Raw genomic sequence first — 23,400 nt, 5'->3', positions numbered from 1 at the left:
ACTTAATCCCTGTGCCTGTTAGAGTTTGAAACTTTTTCTTGTTTTATTGGCGTGACATTCTTTCAGTGCGAAGTTCTGATGTGGTGCTATATCAGTACGTCTAGCTTGTTCATATGTAGTGAACTCTGAAAGCGAATTTTGGCCCTCTTCACCTGGTAATAGCTGTGCGAGAAAGGCACGTAAAGCATTCTCGTCCACGCGCGAGTCTTGCGCGTGTTATGCGCACGTTCAGTACAACTGTCAATTGTTTTCCCAGAAAATTGGGTTCTCCTACAACATACAGTTTTCTCCAGCGAGTGCAAGAAAGTCGCGATACGGTAAGAACTCGAGGCAAGTGGCAACGTATCAGTTGAGTTATTTATAGTTTCTTGAAGCGTGACCATACAAAACTGGCTTGCTTAAATAGATTGTACAGGTGTGCAGGAAGTAAAAGTAACGCAACGTCGTCACGTAAGGTACTCCGTCCTAGAACTTTCTCTGTCACTGAGCCTGCATTCAAATATTCTGTCGTACAGCCGAAGCATTGGAGTCACGTGAACGTGCTGGTAGCGCCGAATGGTGCTGTCTGTCTTGTATCAGTAAAGATGTTGCTTTTGTACAAAGGTATATAAAGTCTTAATTTTCTGTGGAAAACAGATAATTTGTCAAAGGGGCCTGCGTATTTTAAGTCGCGATAGTGTATATTTTGTGACCTTTTGTCTTTTTTTTTGTTTTTGTTTTTGTTTTTGCTGGATCAAACTGATCGGAGTTCTTAACCACCCTGTTAATAAAATACATGTTTTAGCTATATTCTGCTTTGTCGAAACTGTTTGAATTCATGATCGTCCAGGTCTGTATCTGAACAATAACTCATTTCCGAATTACCCTGGGCCTCTTTTTCAAAACGAGGCCTGGTGCTCAACCATTCTTGTGAGAATTAGTTTAATTTGCATGTTAATGAAAACCTATTATCATATGAAAGGATGAGCACCAGGACTCGTTTTGAAAATGAGGCCAAGGGTAATTCGGAAATGGGCTATTGCGCACCCACCCGTCCCCTTGCCCAATGTGTCACTGTTGGATGAGGGAGGGGTCGGAGCTACAGTTGGTCAGTCACTAACCTTCCCACTCTTTACAAATCAGATGAGTGTAACCAAAGTCCCGACAGTAAAGATTTTAAGGAAAAGGAAGCGGAGAAGTAAAAGAAACACTAAGGGTTTTTTAATCCAGTTTTGAAATGAAGAAGTGCTGATTATACTGTACCCGAGTTGAGTGATAAGTTAAATACTTTTCTAAGCGACATGATTCACATGAACGGAAGAGGGAGCTTGGCCAGTGTTCACAATTGAGCTCTTAAGAACTTTAGTTCTAATGTCATTATAAAGTTAGGTACTTAGGATTGTTTACTAGGCCGATAAAAGAAGTCTGGCCGTCAGGATCTGAGAAGGCGAACAGAAGAACGCCCATCTTAAAAAACCCTTTCGTTTCCCGTAAGTTAAAGCTGCTGCTAAGGGTGTGTTGATTGACAAATGTGTGTGTCGCTTAAGGAGCAAGTTCGTTAAACTTGAATTTAAGATCGTGATTGGCAGAAAGAAATTTATCATGCCAGCTATGCCTTCGTTTTAATTTTTCTTGGTTTTTCTTGTGGCCTCTTTTTAAGCCGAACTGACACCGAGTGTTTCTTGAAAAGATTTCCTAGGCAGTCATAAAGATAAAATTTTATAAGTTCTGCTTGTAACAACTCTCCCATGTCCAAAACCTGACTTGCGGACGTAAAGCGAAGAGGGAGGTCTTCGCATAGATGCAGAAAAATTTGGTGATGTAGACGTAGTTTCATGCTTTTGGTTCTAAACGATGGAAATGACCCTGTGCTCTTGAAAAGACGTCATTGTTGCTGTTGGGGACCGGTCTGTCATTTCCGTACTTGGAGTAAGAAACCCAACGCTGGCTGTGAAACAAAGTCATTGGCAAATCTTGTTTTGATTGAATAGGTGTTCACAGCTGGAAGCATGACCGTCCGAGTTCTCTCGTGCCAAACTACCATACAAAGCTGGTTTTCACAGGGGTAGGTAATCTTCTTAAGATAACCCATGCATGTAGAACATGTTAACACTTAGATATGTCAAGACTTTTCAATTAAATGAAAACAATCGTCTTGAAAGATGAAATGATATATTATTTCCCGTTTGAACGGGCTCAATAAGTGAAAGCATGTTTTCCACGGCCAAATGTATAAACAACCGTGCGTTTTGAATGAATGAAGGAAGGAAGGAAGGAAGGAAGGAATGAATGAATGAATGAATGAATGAATGAAATAGAATATTTAGACAGGGTAGCCCAGTTCAGCTAATAGCTGGTTTAAATGGGGCCCTGTGACACCCACCCATCCCACCTCAGGGGAGGACATCCACCACACAGTAATCTCGTGCGTGGGAAATTAATGTTTCCTACCCCTAGCCATGAAGGAGACCGTCGGGGCCTACGGTTTATTCGTCCTTATCCGAGAAGACATCATCCATTTCTTGATATCATAGAAAGGTAGCAAATTCTCCTCGGTTATTTTAAGATCATAAGTATTGGTCCGGCCGGGGCTCGAATCCACGGCCTCCCGCACAACACAATCCGGCGCTTTAACCAATTGAGCCAACCGGGAGGCGGTCGAGATCGAATTTGTTAGTGGCCTCGCCGAGAAAAAAAGAATCCTTTTAGTCGGTCGTTCCAAATTTTCTAGTTCTTCAAAGCCTCTACGAAAATACTCGAATCCTCCATAATAATTTATTTCAATCCGATGGCAAATGTACTTTTGTATAGATATGCCAAAAAATGTTCAACTTTGCCATTTCTTACGCTAATACCACCAACAAGTGTCGGATGGACTGGGCGTTACATCTGATGGTAAAAAATGTCTGCTTGAATGGAAATGATGTTTGATATCACTTCTAAACTTCTTTAAAATAAATATTTTGGTGTAACTATAGTTAAAATGTACTTAATTTTGAAATTAATGAATGATTTCTCTCTCTGAAGTAGCTCTTCTCTGGATTTCGTTCCCGTCCCTTCCCCCACAAATGTAAGCTCGACGTCGAAAAAGAATTCCCAAAAACACGACAAATCTTGGGCAAAAGACTGTGACGATGAAATTTATTTGATTTCGCTTCCTCTCTTGTAACAATTTTTAAAGGTAACTCTTTTCTATTTTTTCTTTTCCGGAGATTTAGCAAGTTGTGTGGTGCCAAGTAGATTTGTTTCTTTATCCGGGAGACTCCCTGTTAATTTTAATCCGGGATCAGTGGTAGACGTAAACGACCGCGACCGACCCCACCCAGCAAGTCACGGTTGACCTAGCATAGACGAAGACATAAACGACCGCGACCGACCCCACCCAGCAAGTCGCTGTTGACCTAGCATAGACGAAGACATAAACGACCGACCCCACCCAACAAGTCACTGTTGACCTAGCATAGACGAAGACATATGTATCTACTTCTGACCATCAAAACGAAGTCTTCAGTGAAATCACAACAAATCAAAATGTGGCATTGTCATTGATTTCAAACCTTTAGTTCCTGTACAAAATATAACAGTTTATTGATTTGAAAGGTGTCTCATTACAAATATGATGGAATCCTTTTGGTATGTCGCGAATTCACTACGCTATATTTGTAAAACATAATCTAGGATCATTTCAAGTCTGCCGATTATCTTAATGGTTTCTTCCAGAGATTGCAGTCGCTTCTACAGTCAATACCGATCGATAGGGTCCTACATTTGCGTCCTGAAAAAATAATGTTATCGCCCCTCAAGTTTATTTTGGTACTCAACTCGGATGGCGAGGTTAAATGGCAAGGTTTCTTGTTACACTCAACACATATGCGTCATAGAGTCAGACGTTTGAGGGGAAAAATAATACAATCAGCTTACATCGTAACTTAAAGCGGCGTTGGGTCATTCATTCGCGGTGGCGCTTTGTCTGTGATCGATTCCTTGTTTTTCTTGCAATGTTTTCAGTTTTGTGTTGGACTGCTTTGATGCAACTTTCCCTGGTTGAAGCTAACAGCGAAGTTATCGACTTTCTGAAGCATTTCAACACCCACGCACCGTTAGAAGCGAACAAAAGGTGGATAGCAGAATGGGAGTATTCAACAAATGTCTCGTCAGAAGAGGCAGCCTCCAAAAAGAAAGCAGCGACTTTGGCTTTTCAAACTTTCCTCGAAGATACGCGAAAGAAAGCGTCGCGATACAGTAATCTTGAGGGTCTTTCAGAGACGCTTCGGCGACAATTAAAATTGCTTCGCTCATCTGCGACTCTGAAAGATAAACAGGAGCGGGAAGAACTCGAAAACATTGAGATCGAAATGCAGAAAATCTATAGTTCGTCTCAAGTTTTCGACGTAGAGACAGGGAAAAACTTGTCGCTGTCGCCTGATCTGACAAAAATTATGGCTTCGTCAAAGAAACACGACCGCTTGAAGTTCGCGTGGCAGGAATGGCGTGACGCTGTTGGCCCAAAAATTCGTCCCCTTTTTGAACGATACGTGAACTTGTCAAATCAAGGCGCCCGCGACAACGGTTTCCGCGACTACGGCGAATATTGGCGATCCGACTACGAGATTGATAATCTGCCCGAGATTGTAGAAAATCTCTGGAAAGATCTTGAGCCGTTTTACAAAGAATTACATGCGTATGTGAGGGCAAAGCTTAGGGAACAATATCCTCACGGAAAAAAAAAAGATGCCATCCCTGCTCATTTGTTGGGCAATATGTGGTCGCAGTCGTGGACGAATATTTATCCCTTAGTCGAACCAATCAAGAACAAATTAAGCCTTGATGTTACCAAGCAGATGATTGATGACAATTTTACGGTAGAAAGAATGTTTAATATCACCGAATCATTTTTCTTGTCGCTTGGAATGGAGAAACTCCCAAAAGATTTTGTGCGGAGATCGATGATCAGGAAACCCGATGAACGAGATGTTGTATGTCATGCATCTGCCTGGGATATGTATGTGAAGACCAAAAATGGAGCAAAAGATGTCAGGTAGGGGATAAGACACGGTACTATGAAGGTTTGATCGCGTGACAGTCACGCACTAGTGAGTTTTGTAGACTTGGTTGGTACTTTTCAAAAAAAAATCTTTACTACCACTTACTTTTCCTCGTTTGGCCATTCCCTGAAATCATCGTTTCCCATCACGCCAACAAATCATATAGGAAGTTGGAAATGGAATTCCACTTCGACCGTTTTGTCGACAAATTTTGATGATCTCGCCGTTTTTTCGGAGAGACGTTCTCCCACGAATGGGAAGGCGACGGATAATTAAATAGCATCTATTGTGTTATCTTCGTTCTTCACAATAGAGGCTATTCATATTCAGTGACATGTAAATGAGTGGCAGGGTATTCTGCAGTTTAATAGCCGGAAAAATTTTACAGCCTTATAAAAAGTGCAGTTTCCTGTTGTCCCGAAACTCGAGATAAGCAGGCTTTCAAACTTCAAACTGCGCACATTTTTTTGGCGATTTTCTTTGATGGTTGTCGCCTGAAATATTTGTTTGTGCCTATGTGGTCTAAGAAGTTACTCCACCTAAACTAAACCGCTAAACCTCTTTCTGTTACAATCCCACTGTAACGGATTTATTTAAATCTCAAGCTTAGGAAATCATTCCCTGCTGTTTGGATAGCTTTGCTTCATTCTGATTAAAATCAAAGTAAATGTGTTTCAAGGGCTGTTCACCAAGATAAGATAATCACGAATCCTGTTGTATCTTGACACAAAGAAAGCCAGTAGGGTGTTCGTAAGCCGCTCTCTGACTGAAAACGGAAATCACATGCAAAGTTGTAAACGAAACATCCTCCTAAGTGGAAATAGTAACCACTAGGTAGTTCCTCGATTCCGGATTATGGGGCGAGACCGTATGCTGGCGTAATTTGTTAGAGTATTTTATCAATGTCTTCAAGTGGAAAATCTCCTCTTACAAAAATAACTCGAGCTATTTTAAGATTTTAAGGTTTTCGCCTTTTTTAGTAGCGGTATTCATTTTAAATGCGTTATCGCCCTGGGGAAGGCGACATTTCGAACATATTTGTGATGTTTATTACTTTACTTTTGTTTTCTTTGCGAGTAAAAAATTCCTAGCGTGCGAGAAGGCGGTCATGATCATTGAATTTCCGCCCGCGAGAAGGTTTTAGACATCTTGTGGAGAAGTTTGCCGATATCTAGCAGATTAACATTTATTATCTCTTGCAAACCTCTCGCCGACTCGCTTTGCACAAGGCCTCGTGGTTTCTCGCTGGCAAAGAAACGGTCGTGTGGAAGCACTAATTATGAAATTGTGCTCGAAGCCTTACCACCGCTGCCTCAGGCCTGATGCCCTGTCGATCCGCTCACATGACGCATCGTTCGCACGCAGCATGTAGGCAACTCGTTCCCTCGTGAAAAGTTTGAAGTTCACCACGACTTTCAAAATAGATGCAGACGATAGCGTTTATGTCACGTACTTGTTGGGTTTGAAATTGAGTGTGAAGACGTAAAATTTGTCATAGGAATGTTCCCAGAGAAATTAGGAACACGCCAGGAATTATTATTATTACAAAATAATATGGCTTTATCTTTGTTGAGAAGAGCGGTGGGTCGCTATGAAATGTGGCGTCCTGCCAGAGAAGTACTCTCGTTTTAGTCTCTTTAATCCTTTCGTAATCCCTAAATTGAGGTTGGGGAATTGTCGCCCCTGTGAGTTGGCTTTTTTTTTTTCTGTTTGGTGTGTAAACCTGATAGTTTAAAATGTTAGGGGCTCGAGTGGGCACTCGTGACGGGATGTTACTAAAAGTAGTAACGGGGAACGGGGAACGGGTATACAGCGGTAACCCACCTGAGAATTCAAAATGGCGGAGTAAACGATGTTTACAAACACTGATTTTATCGCTAGGTCGCCCCTTGCAGCGAAATTAGACGACTCGCTTTTATTTAACTATTTCCCAGGCGAAGCCACGAAGCCTAGTATTCCGAGGCGAGAATTCGAAGTCAACGTTTCTGCAATGGCTGCCACCATTTGATCTGACGTCTCTCTTTGTTTTTCCTTCCTGAAATCTGCATCTTTTGGCAGAGTTTGGGTATGTTGGTTGTTTGCATTTCCCACCAGCATTTTTTGCAGATAAGTAGCAAGTAGGTAATATCTTAGATTAACAGAAATGAGCTAGGAAACGTAATAACCAGCCTAGTTATTAAAATTACTAGATATCTGCTTACCTTACCGCAAAATAACATCAGGAACATATCTTTGTATCGCCCCATAAACTTCCATGTAAACAATAGAGAAATCAAACATTGACAGAACTTTTAATAACATCTAATTGAACATGTTATCTAACATGCTTACAATAATATTTACACTGCATTGATCATATTCAAGAGAAAGTAATTCCCATAATGGGCGTGAAAGTCATTCAGCTGTTTGCTTTACAACATTATTGATATTGCTCGGTTGTAACGGTAGAGATATTGGAGGTAAACTTCATTACCTTGCAGTACAGTTACTCTATAAAAAAAAAATTAATATAAAAAGAAATGCCGCGAGCTTGTAGTTCTGAGTTGATTGTTCAAATGTTGTGCATGAATTGTAAGATACTCACCTCTCCGAGGATTTGATTTCTATGCAACCTGCAATGTGTGCCAGACAAAAACTTAATATATGAGGCACTCAACATTTCAAAGTAAAATCCTTCAATAAAACCTACACTTACCGCCCATACTTTTTGCTCCGACGATCGCGTTCGAAGAGCACGTGCTCAAAACTAGTTGCCAGACCCTTTTAGTACCCTTTACTCCGCCATTTTGAATTCTCAGGCGGGTTACCGCTGTACACCCGTTCCCCGTTCGCCGTTTCCCATTCGCCATTCGCCGTTCCCCTTTCCCCGTTCTCGTTCCCCGTTACCCGTTACCAGTTTTAGTAACATCCCTCGTGACGACGCTTTTCGTGCAAAACTTAATTAGATTGCCGATTGGAATGCCGCCGAATTTCTTTTTTTTTTTCTTTCCCTTTTTTCTTTTTCTCTTTTGCGTTTGTCGGGCGAGCAGGTGCAAGTTCAGGATTTAGGACGAAGTCCCTAAGAGGCTCCGCTGCTCGTGTTTGTGGTTCTTCCAAAACTAAGAGTCTCGCGCGTCCGTGTCCGTACGTTCGTGCTTCCGTGCGAGAAGCGCCCTGGATCAAAATCTGCCTTCTACGTAGGGTCTTGTCTTCTGCATGCTGAAGTCTGTCTGCTCATGTTTCTTCGTTGGTTTTTTTCCCACTTGTATTTCAATTCTTTTTTTTTTTTTTTGCGTCATCTTTTTTAGAATAAAACAATGCACTGAGGTAACGCAAGAGTGGCTTGTCACGACACATCATGAAATGGGTCACATTTATTATTTCTTGTCGTATTGGGATCAGCCTTACCTCTTCCGTGATAGCGCAAACCCAGGATTTCACGAAGCTGTTGGTGACACCATGTCTCTCTCGGTTTCTACTCCTCGGCATCTTGTTAAGATTGGACTCCTAAAGGAATACACTCAAGACGAAGGTGAGAAAAAGAAAAAAAAAAAAAAACACTTCGATCACTAGTGTCCCAAGCTCGACGTAGGGTACCCTTATTGCATCTGAACATCAGCATGGATATTCTCCGTGTTATTCTTTATGCAGCACCTAAGTTGTAGGCTCGATCAGCATCCGCTGTTCGGGAACCGGAGCCCGCGCTCCTGAAAAAAGACTGGACTCGAGAGAGCGGCGGAAATCGAGCCTACCTGAGTTGTTGAGAAGGAGAAATTGATTAAAAATCTTGAGCTTCTTTAGTTGGGGATCATATCCCTGATGTTTAATTCAGGGGTGATATTGTAAGGAAAAATTAGTTGCTGGTTACTGTTAGCGTTTAAAGGGTCTGAATATCTTACTTTTTTATTACGCAGCAGTAGACAAAATGTTTGAAAGAAACGTGTTGCATTTGGAAACCTGTTAAAGTCCTGAATTTGCGGGGAAAAAAAAACATAACAGCTTACTTCACTTCAGTCGTGTGTTTTTTTGTTTTTGTTTTTTTTTTTCTCGAATGTTGTGTTTGAGTGCGTCCATTCGAAACAATTCAGTATCTACGCTTCGTTTTGTGTCCCTTAACCACCAGAAGTGATCAACATGTAACTCCTTTCTTTAATATCTATACATTATCCAACAATCAAGTAATGAGAATACTCAAACTTATCTGGCTGGGCTTGTTATCTTGATCTAACATCAAACTCTCGTAAATAATTTACAAAGAAATGTTAGATCCACCGAAAACGCTTTAATTTGGCCAAGAACTAAACCCAGGTCAAGGAAATGGACGATTTGAGCGGGGCAATTTATTTTCTCTCAGTAAAATGTGGGGTATATCCTTTTTGTTAGCAACTGTTTTCCCATTCAAATTCCACTGTGTGACAACGGCAGGGTATAGAAAAAAAGCGTCTGGTTCTCGGAAGTGAGGGGTTCCGGTTTACTGAAGTTAAAAATAGAGAAAACGTATGACAGAAATTTTTCATTTAGGGCGATAAAAAGGTTCGGTAAAGAGAGGGTTCCGTTTCAATTAGGGTCCGGTGTAGAGGGGTTCCACTGTAGCATTTCGAACCTGGGTTACCACTATACCTCTGGCGTCTTTCTGTCACGCAACACTGTCTACTTTCTCGCCGAGGCCGAAATAGCACCTTTGCGTGACAGAAGAAGCACCATGGAGAAACAGTTGAAGTAGGACTAGACTGTCACCATGACTGGCTCAGCCGGCCTGGAAAGGGTAACGAAACGAAAGATATATTTTGAGCACGATTTCACGACTTCTATTTATTCATTTACGCATTCTTAATGTATTTTTGCAGAAGCAGACATAAACAATCTAATGAAGGCGGCGCTGAGCAGTATCGTTTTCTTGCCGTTTGGATATTTACTCGACCAATGGCGATGGGGCGTTTTCTCGGGAAAAATCCAACCGAGCGAGTATAACACTGAATGGTGGAAACTGAGAACTAAGTACCAGGGCATCAAACCGCCTGTTGAGAGGTCAGAAAAGGATTTTGATCCTGGGGCTAAGTTTCACGTACCAAACGATGTGCCCTACATAAGGTTTGTAATATTTTCTTACACTGCTCACAATAGCCGCTCAGTGTACCTTGGCTCATAATGTAACGTTCAACTCTTGTTGACTGGTTTTCGGGCCCATTCCTTTCGCAATTTTATTTTGTCTATCATTAGGTCTGCGTCTCGCTTTAATATACAGCATTTTAATATGTTTATTTCTCTAATTAGCATTAAAAAACTGTGTAGCTCGAACAGTCAGGACAAGCAAAAAATGTTCAAGATACTCAGGGTTCGAATGAGCTTATACTTCATGGCTGAGAAAAGAAAACAAAAGGCACTTTTACTGTTGTTGCGAAGTTCACTGAAGTCGAGGGTTCTTTTGGCCTCTTTCTTGTTAGGTACTTCATCAGCAGCGTGCTACAATTTCAATTCCACAAAGCGGCCTGTAAGTTAGCAGGCTTCGATGGACCTCTTCACCAGTGCTCCATCTACCAGTCTAAGGAAGCGGGCAAAAAGATCAGGTAAGGACTGGAGCTGAAAAGAACACTCTTCGAAAGGAGAAAATGTAGTTCTGTTGTTTCTCAGCGCGCGCAGGGGATCACTTAATTGACGCACTGTGCGAGCTGTCTAATAGGTGAAAAAATGGAAAGTATCTGCCTTAGTTGCTCTTAATTTATTTCTCTGCGCCTCTTTCATTACATTATCAATTATGCTTCTATAATTTTTGTATGGCCATTGCATGAAATGTTTGTTATCTCTAAAATTTGTTGTTGTTGTTCTTCACGTAGCGAGATGCTGCAACTGGGAACGAGCAGGCCTTGGCCCGAGGCCCTAGAAAAGCTCACTAATAAGACGACTATGGATGTGGGGCCCATGAGAGAATACTTCTGGCCTCTATACTTGTGGCTTAGAAAACAAAGATGCGAGGGAGAGTATGCTATTGGTTGGCCTGAAAATCCGGGACCTGAGGGTGACCCATGCGTGGTTCCCACGACTTTGCCAGACGCGAGCACGAAACCTATGACGAAACCGATAAGCACCGTGGAAGCGTATGCGCATGCGTGGACTTTGAACTCCGCTGGTACATTGATAATGACCATTGCTTCACTTTTCGTCTCTTTGAACGTAATGAACAAATAGTATGTTTTTTTCTTATGTCTAATGAGACAATTTATAAGATGTGTATATAGTTACACCTAAATGGTCAGGTACGATATTTTTCCTCGTTAAATTTTGGCAATTATAACAACTCGTTCAAATGATTGCTTTTCGGTGTGTTTTATGTGTAATATCATCGGTGACAAATTACTCCTTGATTTTGGCGCGAAATTTCAGCATTAATTTTTAATTTCACATGTGAAATTACAAAATTGCCCTGGTAACATCTCTTGTATCTCGATCAGAGCCAAGATGGCGTCGAGATTTAAGACGGTGACCCTTGAAGAAGTTACGAAATTAAAAGAAGCGACCGAAAATTATTAACAGGCACGAAGAATTCGAAAGGTATATTTTGTGAAGAAACTCAGAAAATTACGACCTTTAACAACAATGTATGCTTTAAACGAAAACTATATTCTTCATGTGCTCGGTTTTCGATAGAATAAACCAGTAAAAACAATTGCGGTTGTGAACGTAATTTGTCATCCACGATATTAAAAGGCAGTCAAATAGTTTTCTCGTGAAATTAGGAAATAATTTCACTTGTGTTTTGTCAAACTTCTGATAATTTCCCTCGTCTAAAGGCTTGGGAAATTATCAGAATTTTGACAAAACGCGCGTGAAATTACTTCCTAATTTCACTCGTCACCATCTGATTACACATACTAATTGAAACTTAAACATGACTGCAAAACGTTTTTCTTATCGGCTGCTATACATTATTAATTTTATCATCATGATATCCGGTCAGCTTGTCAAGAAAAAATTTACAGGCCCTCACACCAGTCCTGCAAAAACATCTAATTATCTTTTGCTGTCAATTTCAGCGAAAGTGGTATTTCCGAGAGCACAATCGTCACTTTTGCCTCGCCATACTTTATGATAATGGTATCATGATACAATTATTTGATGTTCTATACGAGAATACCTCGTGCGACTTTCAGGGGGAGAGGCCGTATTAATGCGTACGGTGGCCCACGACTGCCACATAAAAAAAAAAAAAAAAAAATTACTGACAACAAAACCAAATTGCATTAGCAAATTGATGGAGAGAATTGTTTTTGATGCGAGCAATTTGCTTTTGATGTGAGAAATTCGTTGTTGTCAGGAGCAATTCGTTTTCGATGTGACAATTGTGGACCACCGTAGCTGCGAACGGTTACTACTTCGTATACACATCCAATGAGAGGCAAATCTTAAACTAAAAGTCCCTCTTGGAAGGCGTCAAGAAAATGCTACCAACAGACTTATCAAAAACTGGTAAAACACAGCGCTAATTCAATAATGAGAGCCAAGAAGGTCTGGCAACATTACAGACTGTTGACACTCATAGCCTTTCGTATAACTGATGAAAAATGCAATTTCACTTGTTTTAAAACTGTTTTTGCTGGTGATGTGGTCGTGCTGCTTAACATCCCTCATAATTGACCATTTTGGAAGCGATAGACACGGCTCTAAATTCAGATTTTTCCTGTGTTAGGTTTAAATGGCGGACAGGATACTCTGATCGTGGGGAAAACTTGTATGGAGCTTCCAGTGTAGTGTTACGCAAAATTATTTCAAACCGTTTAAATTGACAATTGTCCACCGGAACATTGGGCGTTGTTTAAAACGGGTGGCTTGCATGACAGATGCTCAGCGTTTTGGCACAGGATACACGCGCGCAGGAGAATAGACACGCGAGAGCTCTCACGCGAGACTTCTCACCTGTTAGTGAGGGGGTACGGGGTAAGTTACCCGCACCAAGGACACTTTTATCGAAAGTTCCGGAGCCGCGCCTGGTATTGACTTAAAACAAGAAAAAAAGAAAAAAGAGAAAAGCTGCCTACTTCCCAATCTAGAAAACAGGGGAAGAGCATTACAGAAGTTAACAGGAAACAACGACGATTTGAACGATTAAAAAATGATAATAGAGAGATTTATCACCGCGTTTACGTGAAACGGCAAACGTCAGCCTTCCCTTCCACGTTTCACGTAAAATAACTTGAACCTTACTGTTTTAGAAGGCGCCCTTGTATGACTTAAAAGAAATAGTTTTTGGGCCCTATTTCCAGCCATTAACTTCTTTCTCTGTGACAGAAAAAGTGAAGAAAATCTTACTCGGTAAACGCGAAACAGGCTACTTTCACGTGGAAACGGTGAAGCAAAAACAATAAACGTGAAAAAATTGCCGGAAAAACAAGGTCACGCGGTCACTCTGCCGTTCATTGTTTTGCACGAAATTATTTTAAGTTACGTAATATCCCTATAATGAACATGCGTTTCGGAACTCGTTATCAGTCTCTTAAGTACAAAAATAGATCATAAATCGTAACGGGAACACAAGGTTCAAGAAAGGGAAAAGAATACAGAATTGTAAGTACAATTAGCTCAAGAACATTGCGGTACAGTGCCTGAAAAGTAATCAGTGTAATTTGTTTATTTCAGTTTGACTCGTATGCTCATAAGAAAGAAGGAGTGCAGATATCAATTTCAAAAATTTCTCGAGCTGTTAAGGTCTGAATACAAGTTCAATACATTCACGTTTCACGTAAACCTGGTGCGAAATCTCTCTAATCATACGAAATTTGGCTGCCAAAGAAATAAGCCCTTGCTTTGCCGAAGACTTATGCTGCTTATAGACCTTATATAATTCAATTTTTTTGTTATGTCAAGCCCACTGCATCAGCCATCTTGTCTCTGGGAGGAACCTAGATTTGTCCAACGAGACCTAAGACAAAAAGTAAATATTTTAGGAGCGGACTTATCAATGAAATACGGGCTAAATCTCGATCGTACTATCGCCGCTTTCCGCGTTACGGTTGACAAAATAAGTTTCAGTCTTTACGAAACTGAAGCCGCCTGTTTAATTTATTCGATACGAAATGTGTCAATTTGTTTGTGTTGAAGTAAATTTATTAACTGCTGCAGGTGCCTGTTTTAATTCCAACTGAGTATTTTGTAAATTATACAGTTAGATTATCTGCTAGAAGGGAAAAACTCCGAGCCGAGCTGCATCGTTCCCTATAATTTGGAAGTTCTGTCTATTAATTCTTGGTTCAAACGAGAGACAGATTAACTACCCCGTCAGAGATATATTGCAAAAGAACTGATTCCTCATTTTAGAGGTATTTTCAGTTTTTTTTAGAGGTATTTTCATTTTTCTTGAGTTTGCCTTTACTTTCAGTTGATCGATCACACATGCGATACTGTGTTTTATATAATTCATTTTGTAGGGCCACCATCGCTTTGAGGTAGTGCTCGTTGATTTAGCCTTAACGAGCCGTTGAAATTTTCTTAAATTTCTTATTCACAACCTCCTTTTAGGAAATGAGCCCGCACTCCTCTCTCGGACCGGGGAGGTAGAGAGGGAGGTCGATAAAACGACAGAAATATCGAGCCCGTGAAGTGTCATGTCAACGCCAGCGCCGCGGGTGGCAAAGCCGCGAGAGGTTTTGGACGATAAAAAAATTATATAAGCACTCTATTTCAAGGGTTTCACTTAGTTTTTGTTTTGTTTTGGTAGTTTAACTATAAAGAATTGCGATAAAATCGAAAAGTTTAAAAAATTAGAAACCCTCTTGGTTTAAGAAAAATACGACGACGTTCGCTTAACGTTATTATCAAGTCAATAACGAGTGAAAGGAGAACGAATATAATTGTAAAAGAATTCCTAAGAGACACGGATAACAAAATTGAAATTATGTGAGTAACAAAGAATTCACACGCAAAGTCACATATTCGCACGCAGAGTCACGTAAAGAGTTTGGCGCGAATAGAGTCTTTCTGTCGGGCACTTACACCAGCGCATAAACGAACACAAATACTCTGCAATCGGGAGGCATCTTGAGCAACACGGTCTGTTGAAGACTGTTTTGGTTGATAAGCAATTTTCTGTTTTAAAAAAATGTAGATCAAAGTTTCATTGTCTAATTTTTGAGATATTATTCATTAAAGGAGCTGAAGCCCGGGTTAAATACTCAGAAAGACTCTATTCGCGCCAAACTCTTTTTCTGCGTGCGAGTATGTGACTCTGCGTGTGAATTCTTTGTTATTTACATATTTTCAATTTTGTTTTCCGTGTCTCTTAGGAATTCTTTTACATTTATATTCGTTCTCCTTTCACTCTTTATTGACTTGATAATAACGTTAAGCGAACGTCAAAACATCGTCGTATTTTTCTTAAACCAAGTTTGTTTTTAAGTTTTTAATTCTTTGTAGTTAAGTTGTTTAACAAATCTCTTTTGGTAGTTTGCCATTGAAGAGCGTGCGTCGAACGCGCGAGGACAAATGAAAAGCGGAAGAGAAAAAACTTTTTCCCCGTACCCCACCCCAAACGCGTCCGTTTTCGCTCGCAGCTCATAACCCCAACCCCCTCCCCGTTTTTCTAGGGTCCGGGGAGTGTAAACAAGCGAACGGCTTTAATGACACTAATGGTGCTCGTGCTCTGGTTTTAGTTATTTGTGCGCACTGAAATCTAATCAAACTTTCCTTGCTAACTAGCGTTTACTTTCTTTGTTTGTTTTGCTTGTGTATTAGACTAATTACCAACTGACATTATCCCCCTGACTCATTTATCTCTCTTTTATCGAAAGTGACAGCGGAAAGCGTAATTTGACGCGCTCGTACGGCGCGCGACATCTCCAAACAGGGTCAGTACATTACGAGGGAACGCCCACCAATTTGTTGCAACCGAAGCTAGCGGCGAAGGTTGCATTCCGTCTTCACAATGAAACTCCGCATCTCCGTATGGGTTACTGTTTTCGTCACGCTTGCGCCTTTTCCAACCTTTGGTGCAGTTGATCAGGCGGAGGAGGAAGCAGCGAAGGACTACCTCAACAACTACAACTCCATTGTGCCCCAAGTGGATTACAAAAGATCTGTCGCATCATGGAACTACGCTACAAATCTGACTGACCACAACAAACGGGTGAAAACGAACACTAGTTTAGCATTCTCCGCTTTCTACAAAGTAATGCGCGAGAACGCGACAAAGTTCGATACCTCAAAACTTTCAGCTGACACCGCACGTCAGATCAAGTTCATTACATCAACTGCAACACCAAAGGATGCCGAAACGCTGAGGAAAGTCACCGAGCTAGAGTCGGAAATGGAGGAGATATACAGCACTGGTAAGGTGAATGATAACGGTAAAATGCTCTCCCTAGATCCTGACCTTTACAGGATTTTATCCAAAGAGCGTAATTACGATCGGCTTCTGTTCGCTTGGAAAGGTTGGCGGGATGCAGTTGGCCCGAAGCTCCGAGATAAATACACTGAATTTGTGAAGTTGAAAAATCAAGGTGCTACTGAGAACGGTTGGAAGGACATTGGTGAATATTGGCGGTCTTGGTACGAAGTTGAAGACCTAGAAGGCATGGTGGAGGGATTTTGGACCAAACTGAGGCCCCTCTATCAAGAATTGCATGCCTACGTCCGTTACAAGTTGAGCAAAAAATATCCGCAAATGTCTCCAGATGGGCCCATTCCAGCCCATCTGCTTGGCAACATGTGGGCGCAGTCCTGGGTGAATATTTACGACTTGGTTGAACCTTATGGAGGAAAGACAAGTTTGGATGTGACAGCTGTAATGGAGAAGCAAAACTATACTGCTGTTAAAATGTTTAAATTGGCAGAGGATTTCTTTACATCGATAGGACTTGAACCTCTCCCCAGTTCTTTCTACAGAAACTCCATGATAACCAAACCCGAGGGCCGTGAAGTAATATGTCACGCCTCAGCATGGGATTTCAGCATCAATAAAGATGTCAGGTAAGGCATTTTCTTTTTAAACGTGGTGAATATTTTCTCGTCTAAGAAAGCATGATCTCATTTCGTTACCTCAAAAAAAAGACAAGGAATAGAAAAAAGAAAAGAAAATGGACAATTCAGAACGGTACTAATTCTGTTTGCATATTTTGTTATCTCTGATGACGTCATTGTGAAGTGACCTGTTTTCAATTATTCAGTCGTTGAGGGATGTGTTTGATTGATTGTCGTGGCAGTATCAAACTTTGCATGCCTACTTCAGACAGTGAGAGAAAAAAATTGAAAAAAGAAAGCCCGCTATCCGAAATTTTGTTTACGATCGGCAAAAGAAACTTTGCAAAACAAATTTCTTTGCGAGAATGGCATGCAATCAGCAAATTTGATTTGCAAAATAAACCCTTTCTTTTAATAGACTATTGTGCCATTGATCTTATATAATCTAAAAGTCTGACAATTGCATTAGTGTCGCATTTTATTTAGACAACCTTCGATCTCTTGTCAATAGTAACCTCAATAAGTTATTCCAGCCGTCTGACTAAGTGGGAGGCCGTGACGGGTAAATATTTGGCTCGAGGTCATTTGCGAGGTTCCTGCGGCATGCGCGAGAACCAAATATGTTCTATTCCCGCCAGAAATGCAGTACAATTATCATATGACCACTTAGTGTTGAGAATTTCGAGAACTTTGTTTCAACCCATGTAGACGCGATCGACGGCCGCACTTGGGACACCCATAAAAACAATACCCTTTGGAGTCCGAGCAGCTCAGACACAAATACTCAAAAAAGGCAACTTTTTTTACATTTTTCTTTTTTTTGCCGGCACATAGTTTTTGCAACAAATTCGGTGGAAGACTTTTTCCGGACCAGCCCATGTCAACCCGTCCGGCCCTACACATGTCGGCTTTCACCATGGTTTTCTTGGGGATTGGGGGCACTGGGTCTTACAGTCTTATGAAACAAACTTATTTCAAGTTACAAATGAATAAAGGCTGATAGTTTTTTAAAGAAACTGTTTGGGGCTGCGTCGGTGGGGGTAACGAAATAATTTGGATATATCAACAAAGTTGAAATGGTAAATTGGCCACCGTAACGATTACAAAAGCTGACGTTTCGAGCGTTAGCCCTTCGTCGGAGCGAATAGAGGAATTGTGGGTTGTGTGTGCTTTTAAAGGCAGAAAATGGAGCTACGTTATTGGTGGGAACATGGCAACGAGAAAAACACGAATATATAAGTGGAATGAAAAGCGTTCGTTTATCCCTGTGGGATTTAGACTGCCGGTTTGAAAGATGAGCTTTTGTTCAAGAGTTTTACGGCTTTCCGTGCTACCTAAGTGTAAGGAAAGACCGCAGATTGCCATATGTTCCTTAGAATGATTAGGTAAATTAAAATGTCTAGCGACTGGTTTCGATGTGTCCTTGTCATTCCTTTCCACGTCTCGAAGGTGTTCTCGAAATCGGTCACCTTGTCTTCTGCCTAGGTGAAACACCTTCGAGACTTGGAAAGGAATGACAAGGACACATCGAAACCAGTCGCTAGACATTTTAATTTACCTAATCATTCTAACCAACATATGGCAATCTGCGGTCTTTCCTTACACTTAGGTAGCACGGAAAGCCGTAAAACTCTTGAATAAAAGCTCATCTCTCAAACCGGCAGTCTAAATCCCACAGGGATAAACGTACGCTTTTCATTCCACTAATTTATTCGTGTTTTTCTCGTTGCCATGTTCCCACCAATAACGTAGCTCCATTTTCTGCCTTTAAACATACATACATACATGCATACATGGTTTATTTGATAAAGCAGGTTACTAGGTAGGAAAGACTAAAGTCCTGATGTGGACCTGCTAAAGCACACACAACCCACAATTCCTCTATTCGCTCCGTCGAAGGGCTAACGCTCGAAACGTCAGCTTTTGTAATCGTTACGGTGGCCAATTTACCATTTCAACTTTGTTGATATATCCAAATTATTTTATTAGAACTGTGTACTTTCGCTTGAGAATTAATTTCGTCACAGCTACCCTATGCAGACTACGAAAAAGGTTTCAATTTGTTGCTTTTTTTAAAAACGACGTAAAAGTTTCGACGAAAGCGATTACCGAAGTTACGTAACTTGTTTATTTTGTTTTTTGTACCCTCGTCACGCAATAAGAGGAAAAGCATTATACGCGTCTAGCTTATACTTGGAGAACTAACAAGAATCGAACTCAATCCTTTAAGTTAAATGAACTCTTATGCTCACGGAAATCTCCCATGTAGCTTCATGCGACGGGCGCTTCTAAACAACGTGACATCTCATGAAAGACAACTTTTCAATTAAGGCGAGAAAAAATTTTTCGCCTGAAAACATTTACAGTCAGTAGAAACTCAGGAAAACGGGGAAGGGGGTGCTGTCACAGTTTTTATGGACCACCTTCCAAATGAAATTTTTTTTTGAAACGTTATTTTCGCAGATTTCGCGAAATAATTTGGACTTGGACCACCAAAAGTTGTGAACACAACTTGATTCCGATGCTATTGTTTAATATTGGTACCCGCAATTATAAAGTAGATTTGAAATTATGATCCTGACTGCATTTTAAGTTTACAAAGATTCGCATAATGAAGATGACTTCAAATGCGCCGGAAATTTCACTTCGGAAGCCGCGTAAAGTCGCCATCTTCGATTTGGCACAGTAACCTGGCCGGGTGGCAGTGACGTACCAACTTTTTAACTCTGTTTTTCCCATCTCTTCGAAATGGTTTCCTCTTGACACTTGAAACGGCCAGGTTACCATGTTATTCTCAAAATGGTGACCTACACAATCGATATTAAGAATATTTCAAAACAATCTTCGAACGGTCAGATTAATATTTAAATTTCATGCAAAACGCAGTGGGTAGTGTCTTGTAGTACATACTTCTATGGTGGCGGAGGTAAAGTTGCGAATTTTCTGGAGCATACTTCAATTTCAAAACTTTTCTTTTATTTGCAGAGTTAAGCAGTGTACTGGTGTAACGCATAATTACTTGGTAACCACGCACCATGAGCTCGGGCACATCCAGTATTACTTACAGTACTGGAACCAATCTAACGTCTATCGCACCGGGGCCAACCCAGGTTTCCATGAGGCCGTTGGCGACACTATGTCCTTGTCCGTTGATACGCCACAGCATTTGAAAAACATCGGTTTGTTAGAGGAGGTCAGCAATGATACAGGTGAGATGGCAATTCTTGTTGTAAGAAATAATCGACTCTTAACTCCTCGCTTTAACGAACCACACACGAATCAAAATCGAATTACAGTGAATTTCCGTTCTATCATTACAGCAATTTTAACATCGTTTACCCGAGCTCCCACTCTTACGATCTTTTCTCTTTTCTTAGCACCTCTTGTTTGGTTTTAATTGGCCTGCTCGAAAGATAGTTTGACAGCTCTGTACAGTATGAATTTAAGCGTAAGTCTAGTCGTCTCACAAAGTATTTCGTTGACTTCATTTCCTAGAATCTGACATAAACGCCTTGATGAAGATGGCTCTGCGCAAAGTCGCTTTTCTACCGTTTGGATTCTTGATCGACCAATGGAGATGGAAGGTTTTCAGTGGTAAGATCACTGAGGAGAATTACAATGCCGCGTGGTGGGAACTGAGGACTAAGTACCAGGGAATAAAACCTGCTGTGGAAAGGACAGAAAAAGCCTTTGATCCTGGATGCAAGTATCACATTCCTGCTAATACACCATACATCAGGTGGGTAATGCTGTAAGTGGGAAAGGAGTTTTTTCTTATCTTTTTCACAGTCGACGTTCGGGGGATGGGAGGGGGCCATCAGGAGGGGGGTGGGGTGCCAGGATTATCCTACAACACGGAATGCTTTTTTGTTTCAAACGAAAGTCTCACAAAAATGAAATTGCAATGAAGTAAATAAATAGCCCCAATTTAATTTGATTATTTTTGAGTGTCAGTTAGTCACTATATTCCTGAATCATCTTTTTCTTGCGGAACAGGGTACTCATAAAGATGTGGGATGCGGCAGCAGTAGTCGCATGCCTTTCTGAACTGCTTATTTCCTAACTGAAAGTCGGGCGAGAAGAGAGCTAGCCTAGAAACTTTGTATTTGGTAGAACATTTCTCCAATGAATGTGTCGCCAATCAATTTTTACCTCTTTCTATCATTATTATTATTTTTCCCCAGGTACTTTATGAGCTACGTGCTACAATTCCAGTTCCACAAGGCCGCTTGTAAGGCAGCCGGACATAAGGGGCCTTTGCATACCTGCTCCATCTACCAGTCTAAAGCAGCAGGAAAGAAGATCGGGTAAATTGAGACAACAAAAGATGTGTTTCTTTTATTAATGTGCTTTTTCCTTCAGTTATTGGTGTACTGTACTGAGAAGTTTCAAGTCATTTATTTCTTATGAATGCGTTTCTTATTTTTCTAATTTTTTTTCCTGGATGTGCGAGAGCTATGAACGCGGACTGAATCTTAATCAAATAGAAATTTTGTGTTTGGCGCGCATTATTAGAAAACATACAAGATGCCAAATGTAATTTTTTTAAATTAATTTTCTTTTATCCAACTGTCCTTTTAATCAGAGATCCGGCAAATGTGAACTGCCGGGCATACGACGACACCGAAAAACCAAGTAGATATATTTTGAAAGCTGTCGAAGAAATTCTTTAACTCCCATGAGTGAAAAAACAGAATTTCTCCTTTCAGTGGCAAGTGGAGAAGTCGTGAGGATAAGGAAAAGTGTCAATTAGGGGATTATTGGGTGATCACACATAAAATTCTCTGAACTTAAATCATAAGAATCGTATGGCAGACAGTAAGGAGAATTACTAATGAGATCTGGGGGTGGAGGAGTTAACACCGTAAAAGAAGGAGGGAGAAGCTAAACCCCAAAGCGAGTCACGTCATGGCGGTGCACGTGCCACGTGCACTTAATAGCACGTCACGAACGGACAGGATTAAATCTTTTTCCGAGAATTCATAAAAACATCGTTCATTGGTAACAAATGAATTGCTGCAATTTATATATGAAGTTCATATATATTTTTTTTCAACTGCGGTATTAGATACGTATGATGCACGATCCTCGCAGTAGAGAGCGCTATTTATGCAATGAATTGCTATTCACAAATCTGAATTTCAGAGCTCTCGCGTGAACGAAGCTATCAACGTTTAGTATTAAATGGCGTCTCTTTCCTTCAACCTTTAGGGATATGCTAAAGATGGGCAAAAGCAAACCTTGGCCGGAAGCTCTCAAAAAGCTGACCGGAAGTGAAACGCTAGATGTTGGCGCTCTGTCGGAATACTTTGAGCCTCTTTACAAATGGATGATGGCGCAGAGGAAAGAGCTGGGGTACGCAGGACCCGGATGGGACATAAATGTCCCTCCCAGTTCCCACTCGGTTCAACTCTGCTATGGGTTCTTTGTTTGTCTTAGTTGTGTTCTTCTGTCAGAGATCTTCAAAAAAGTCTTAACCTGATCTTTTCTTTTTTAACATGTAAGTGGCTCTCGTGCTAGATCAGCGCTAAGATTGTGATTTCTTTTTTTTTTTCCGTCTCTCAGTGTCCGTTTCACCTTTGTTTTAAAAAATAAAGATGTGGCATTTTTGTTGTTTATCTTTTTCATCTCACTGGGGCAATTTTCATCTTCTACATAATATTCCGTTGTATTGGCCACGAACAATTTTTTACGAGTATTTGACAATTTTCTGTACCTTTTGTCACTCGCGAACGTGTGGTGAGAATCTGCACTTCTGTGACAGAGGGCCAAAGTTCTTAAGGGTGCTTTTCTTTTTTCTGAAAACTCCCAAACTATTGGCTACTTCATTGTTTCGCGAACGTTCCATATTTTTACGACAAGAGAAAACTCGAAACCTAGAGATCCCTGATTGTCTTAGTTGGTTGGCAATAAATCTGGAACGTTTTAATTTTCTCGACGCATCCCGTTATTCTGCGATGATCGGCGATCATTCGCGATATGTGGAAACAGTTTTCGCCTTCGGCAACGTCCGAGACAGCTTTAGCTCAGTACCAGTCCACTAACTTCTTAGCTACAGCAACACGACTCGTAAATACGAATGGCTCGTGAAAGATTTTGGGAGAGATGTCAATCAATCTCTCCATGCATCGGTAACATCTTCGTACGGTCAGGAAAAGTAAAATCGCCGATCCACTAGGGTTTTCCTGATGTATTGAATTTGTGAAGGACTGCTTTGAGTGCGATCATGATTCTCAACGAGTTTGCTAGTACGATTCTGAAAGGTAGATGGTAAGCCTCTTGCAGGGCTGAGATGGAACGCCGCCTCATACCGGCACGAACCTACTTATTTCCGGCAGCGGTGGACGTAAATCTCTAGCGAGATTGTGCTCCATGGGTTAGCGTGCTGGACTGTGAAACTACTAGAAGTGGAGTGTCCATCCTTGTTACTGCCATTGCGCTGTTCTGTTGA

At 40.9% G+C, this 23,400-nt stretch overlaps 2 protein-coding genes, 1 long non-coding RNA gene and 1 pseudogene across 4 annotated transcripts in view; 3 read left to right on the top strand and 1 right to left on the bottom strand.

The window, feature by feature from the left end:
• Nucleotides 1–26, top strand: part of LOC111339681 (cullin-4A) — a 17,394-nt gene extending 17,368 nt beyond the window's left edge. Inside the window, exon 23 of the mRNA XM_022946394.2 lies at nt 1–26. This exon is cut by the window's left edge and continues 214 nt beyond it. The gene's annotated coding sequence lies outside the window, so the exon portion shown is untranslated.
• A 3,511-nt stretch (nt 27–3,537) lies between these two features.
• Nucleotides 3,538–7,712, bottom strand: LOC148726477 (uncharacterized). Its single transcript, XR_015989813.1, has 2 exons — nt 7,226–7,712; nt 3,538–4,286 (listed from the first exon to the last, which is right to left on the bottom strand). It is a non-coding gene; the product is annotated as an uncharacterized LOC148726477 (long non-coding RNA).
• Nucleotides 3,978–11,667, top strand: LOC111339682 (angiotensin-converting enzyme). The gene is made up of 5 exons (XM_022946395.2): nt 3,978–5,017; nt 8,312–8,535; nt 9,851–10,094; nt 10,448–10,570; nt 10,838–11,667. The coding sequence occupies exons 1-5, from the start codon at nt 3,978–3,980 to the stop codon at nt 11,187–11,189; spliced, it is 1,983 nt and encodes a 660-aa protein (XP_022802130.2). The 3' UTR covers nt 11,190–11,667.
• A 4,145-nt stretch (nt 11,668–15,812) lies between these two features.
• On the top strand, nt 15,813–22,558 carry LOC111339683 (angiotensin-converting enzyme-like; annotated as a pseudogene). The gene is made up of 5 exons (XR_015989812.1): nt 15,813–16,958; nt 19,935–20,158; nt 20,445–20,688; nt 21,134–21,256; nt 22,161–22,558. The product of XR_015989812.1 is annotated as an angiotensin-converting enzyme-like (transcript).
• Nucleotides 22,559–23,400: the final 842 nt, after the last annotated feature.

The sequence above is a fragment of the Stylophora pistillata genome, chromosome 7 (genome assembly GCF_964205215.1).
Source record: "Stylophora pistillata chromosome 7, jaStyPist1.2, whole genome shotgun sequence".
In the NCBI taxonomy this organism is placed as follows: domain Eukaryota; kingdom Metazoa; phylum Cnidaria; class Anthozoa; order Scleractinia; family Pocilloporidae; genus Stylophora; species Stylophora pistillata.
Note: the sequence above shows the minus strand (reverse complement) of the source record. Positions and strands in the feature narration are given on the sequence as shown.

Bases quoted from the DNA above. Each gene is read 5' to 3' on its own strand.
- LOC111339682 (XM_022946395.2), top strand. From the start codon at position 3,978: ATGTTTTCAGTTTTGTGTTGGACTGCTTTGATGCAACTTTCCCTGGTT. The intron at 8,536-9,850 runs GTGAGAAAAAGA...GTATTTTTGCAG, and splicing joins GGAATACACTCAAGACGAAG to AAGCAGACATAAACAATCTA. The intron at 10,571-10,837 runs GTAAGGACTGGA...TTCTTCACGTAG, and splicing joins GAAGCGGGCAAAAAGATCAG to CGAGATGCTGCAACTGGGAA.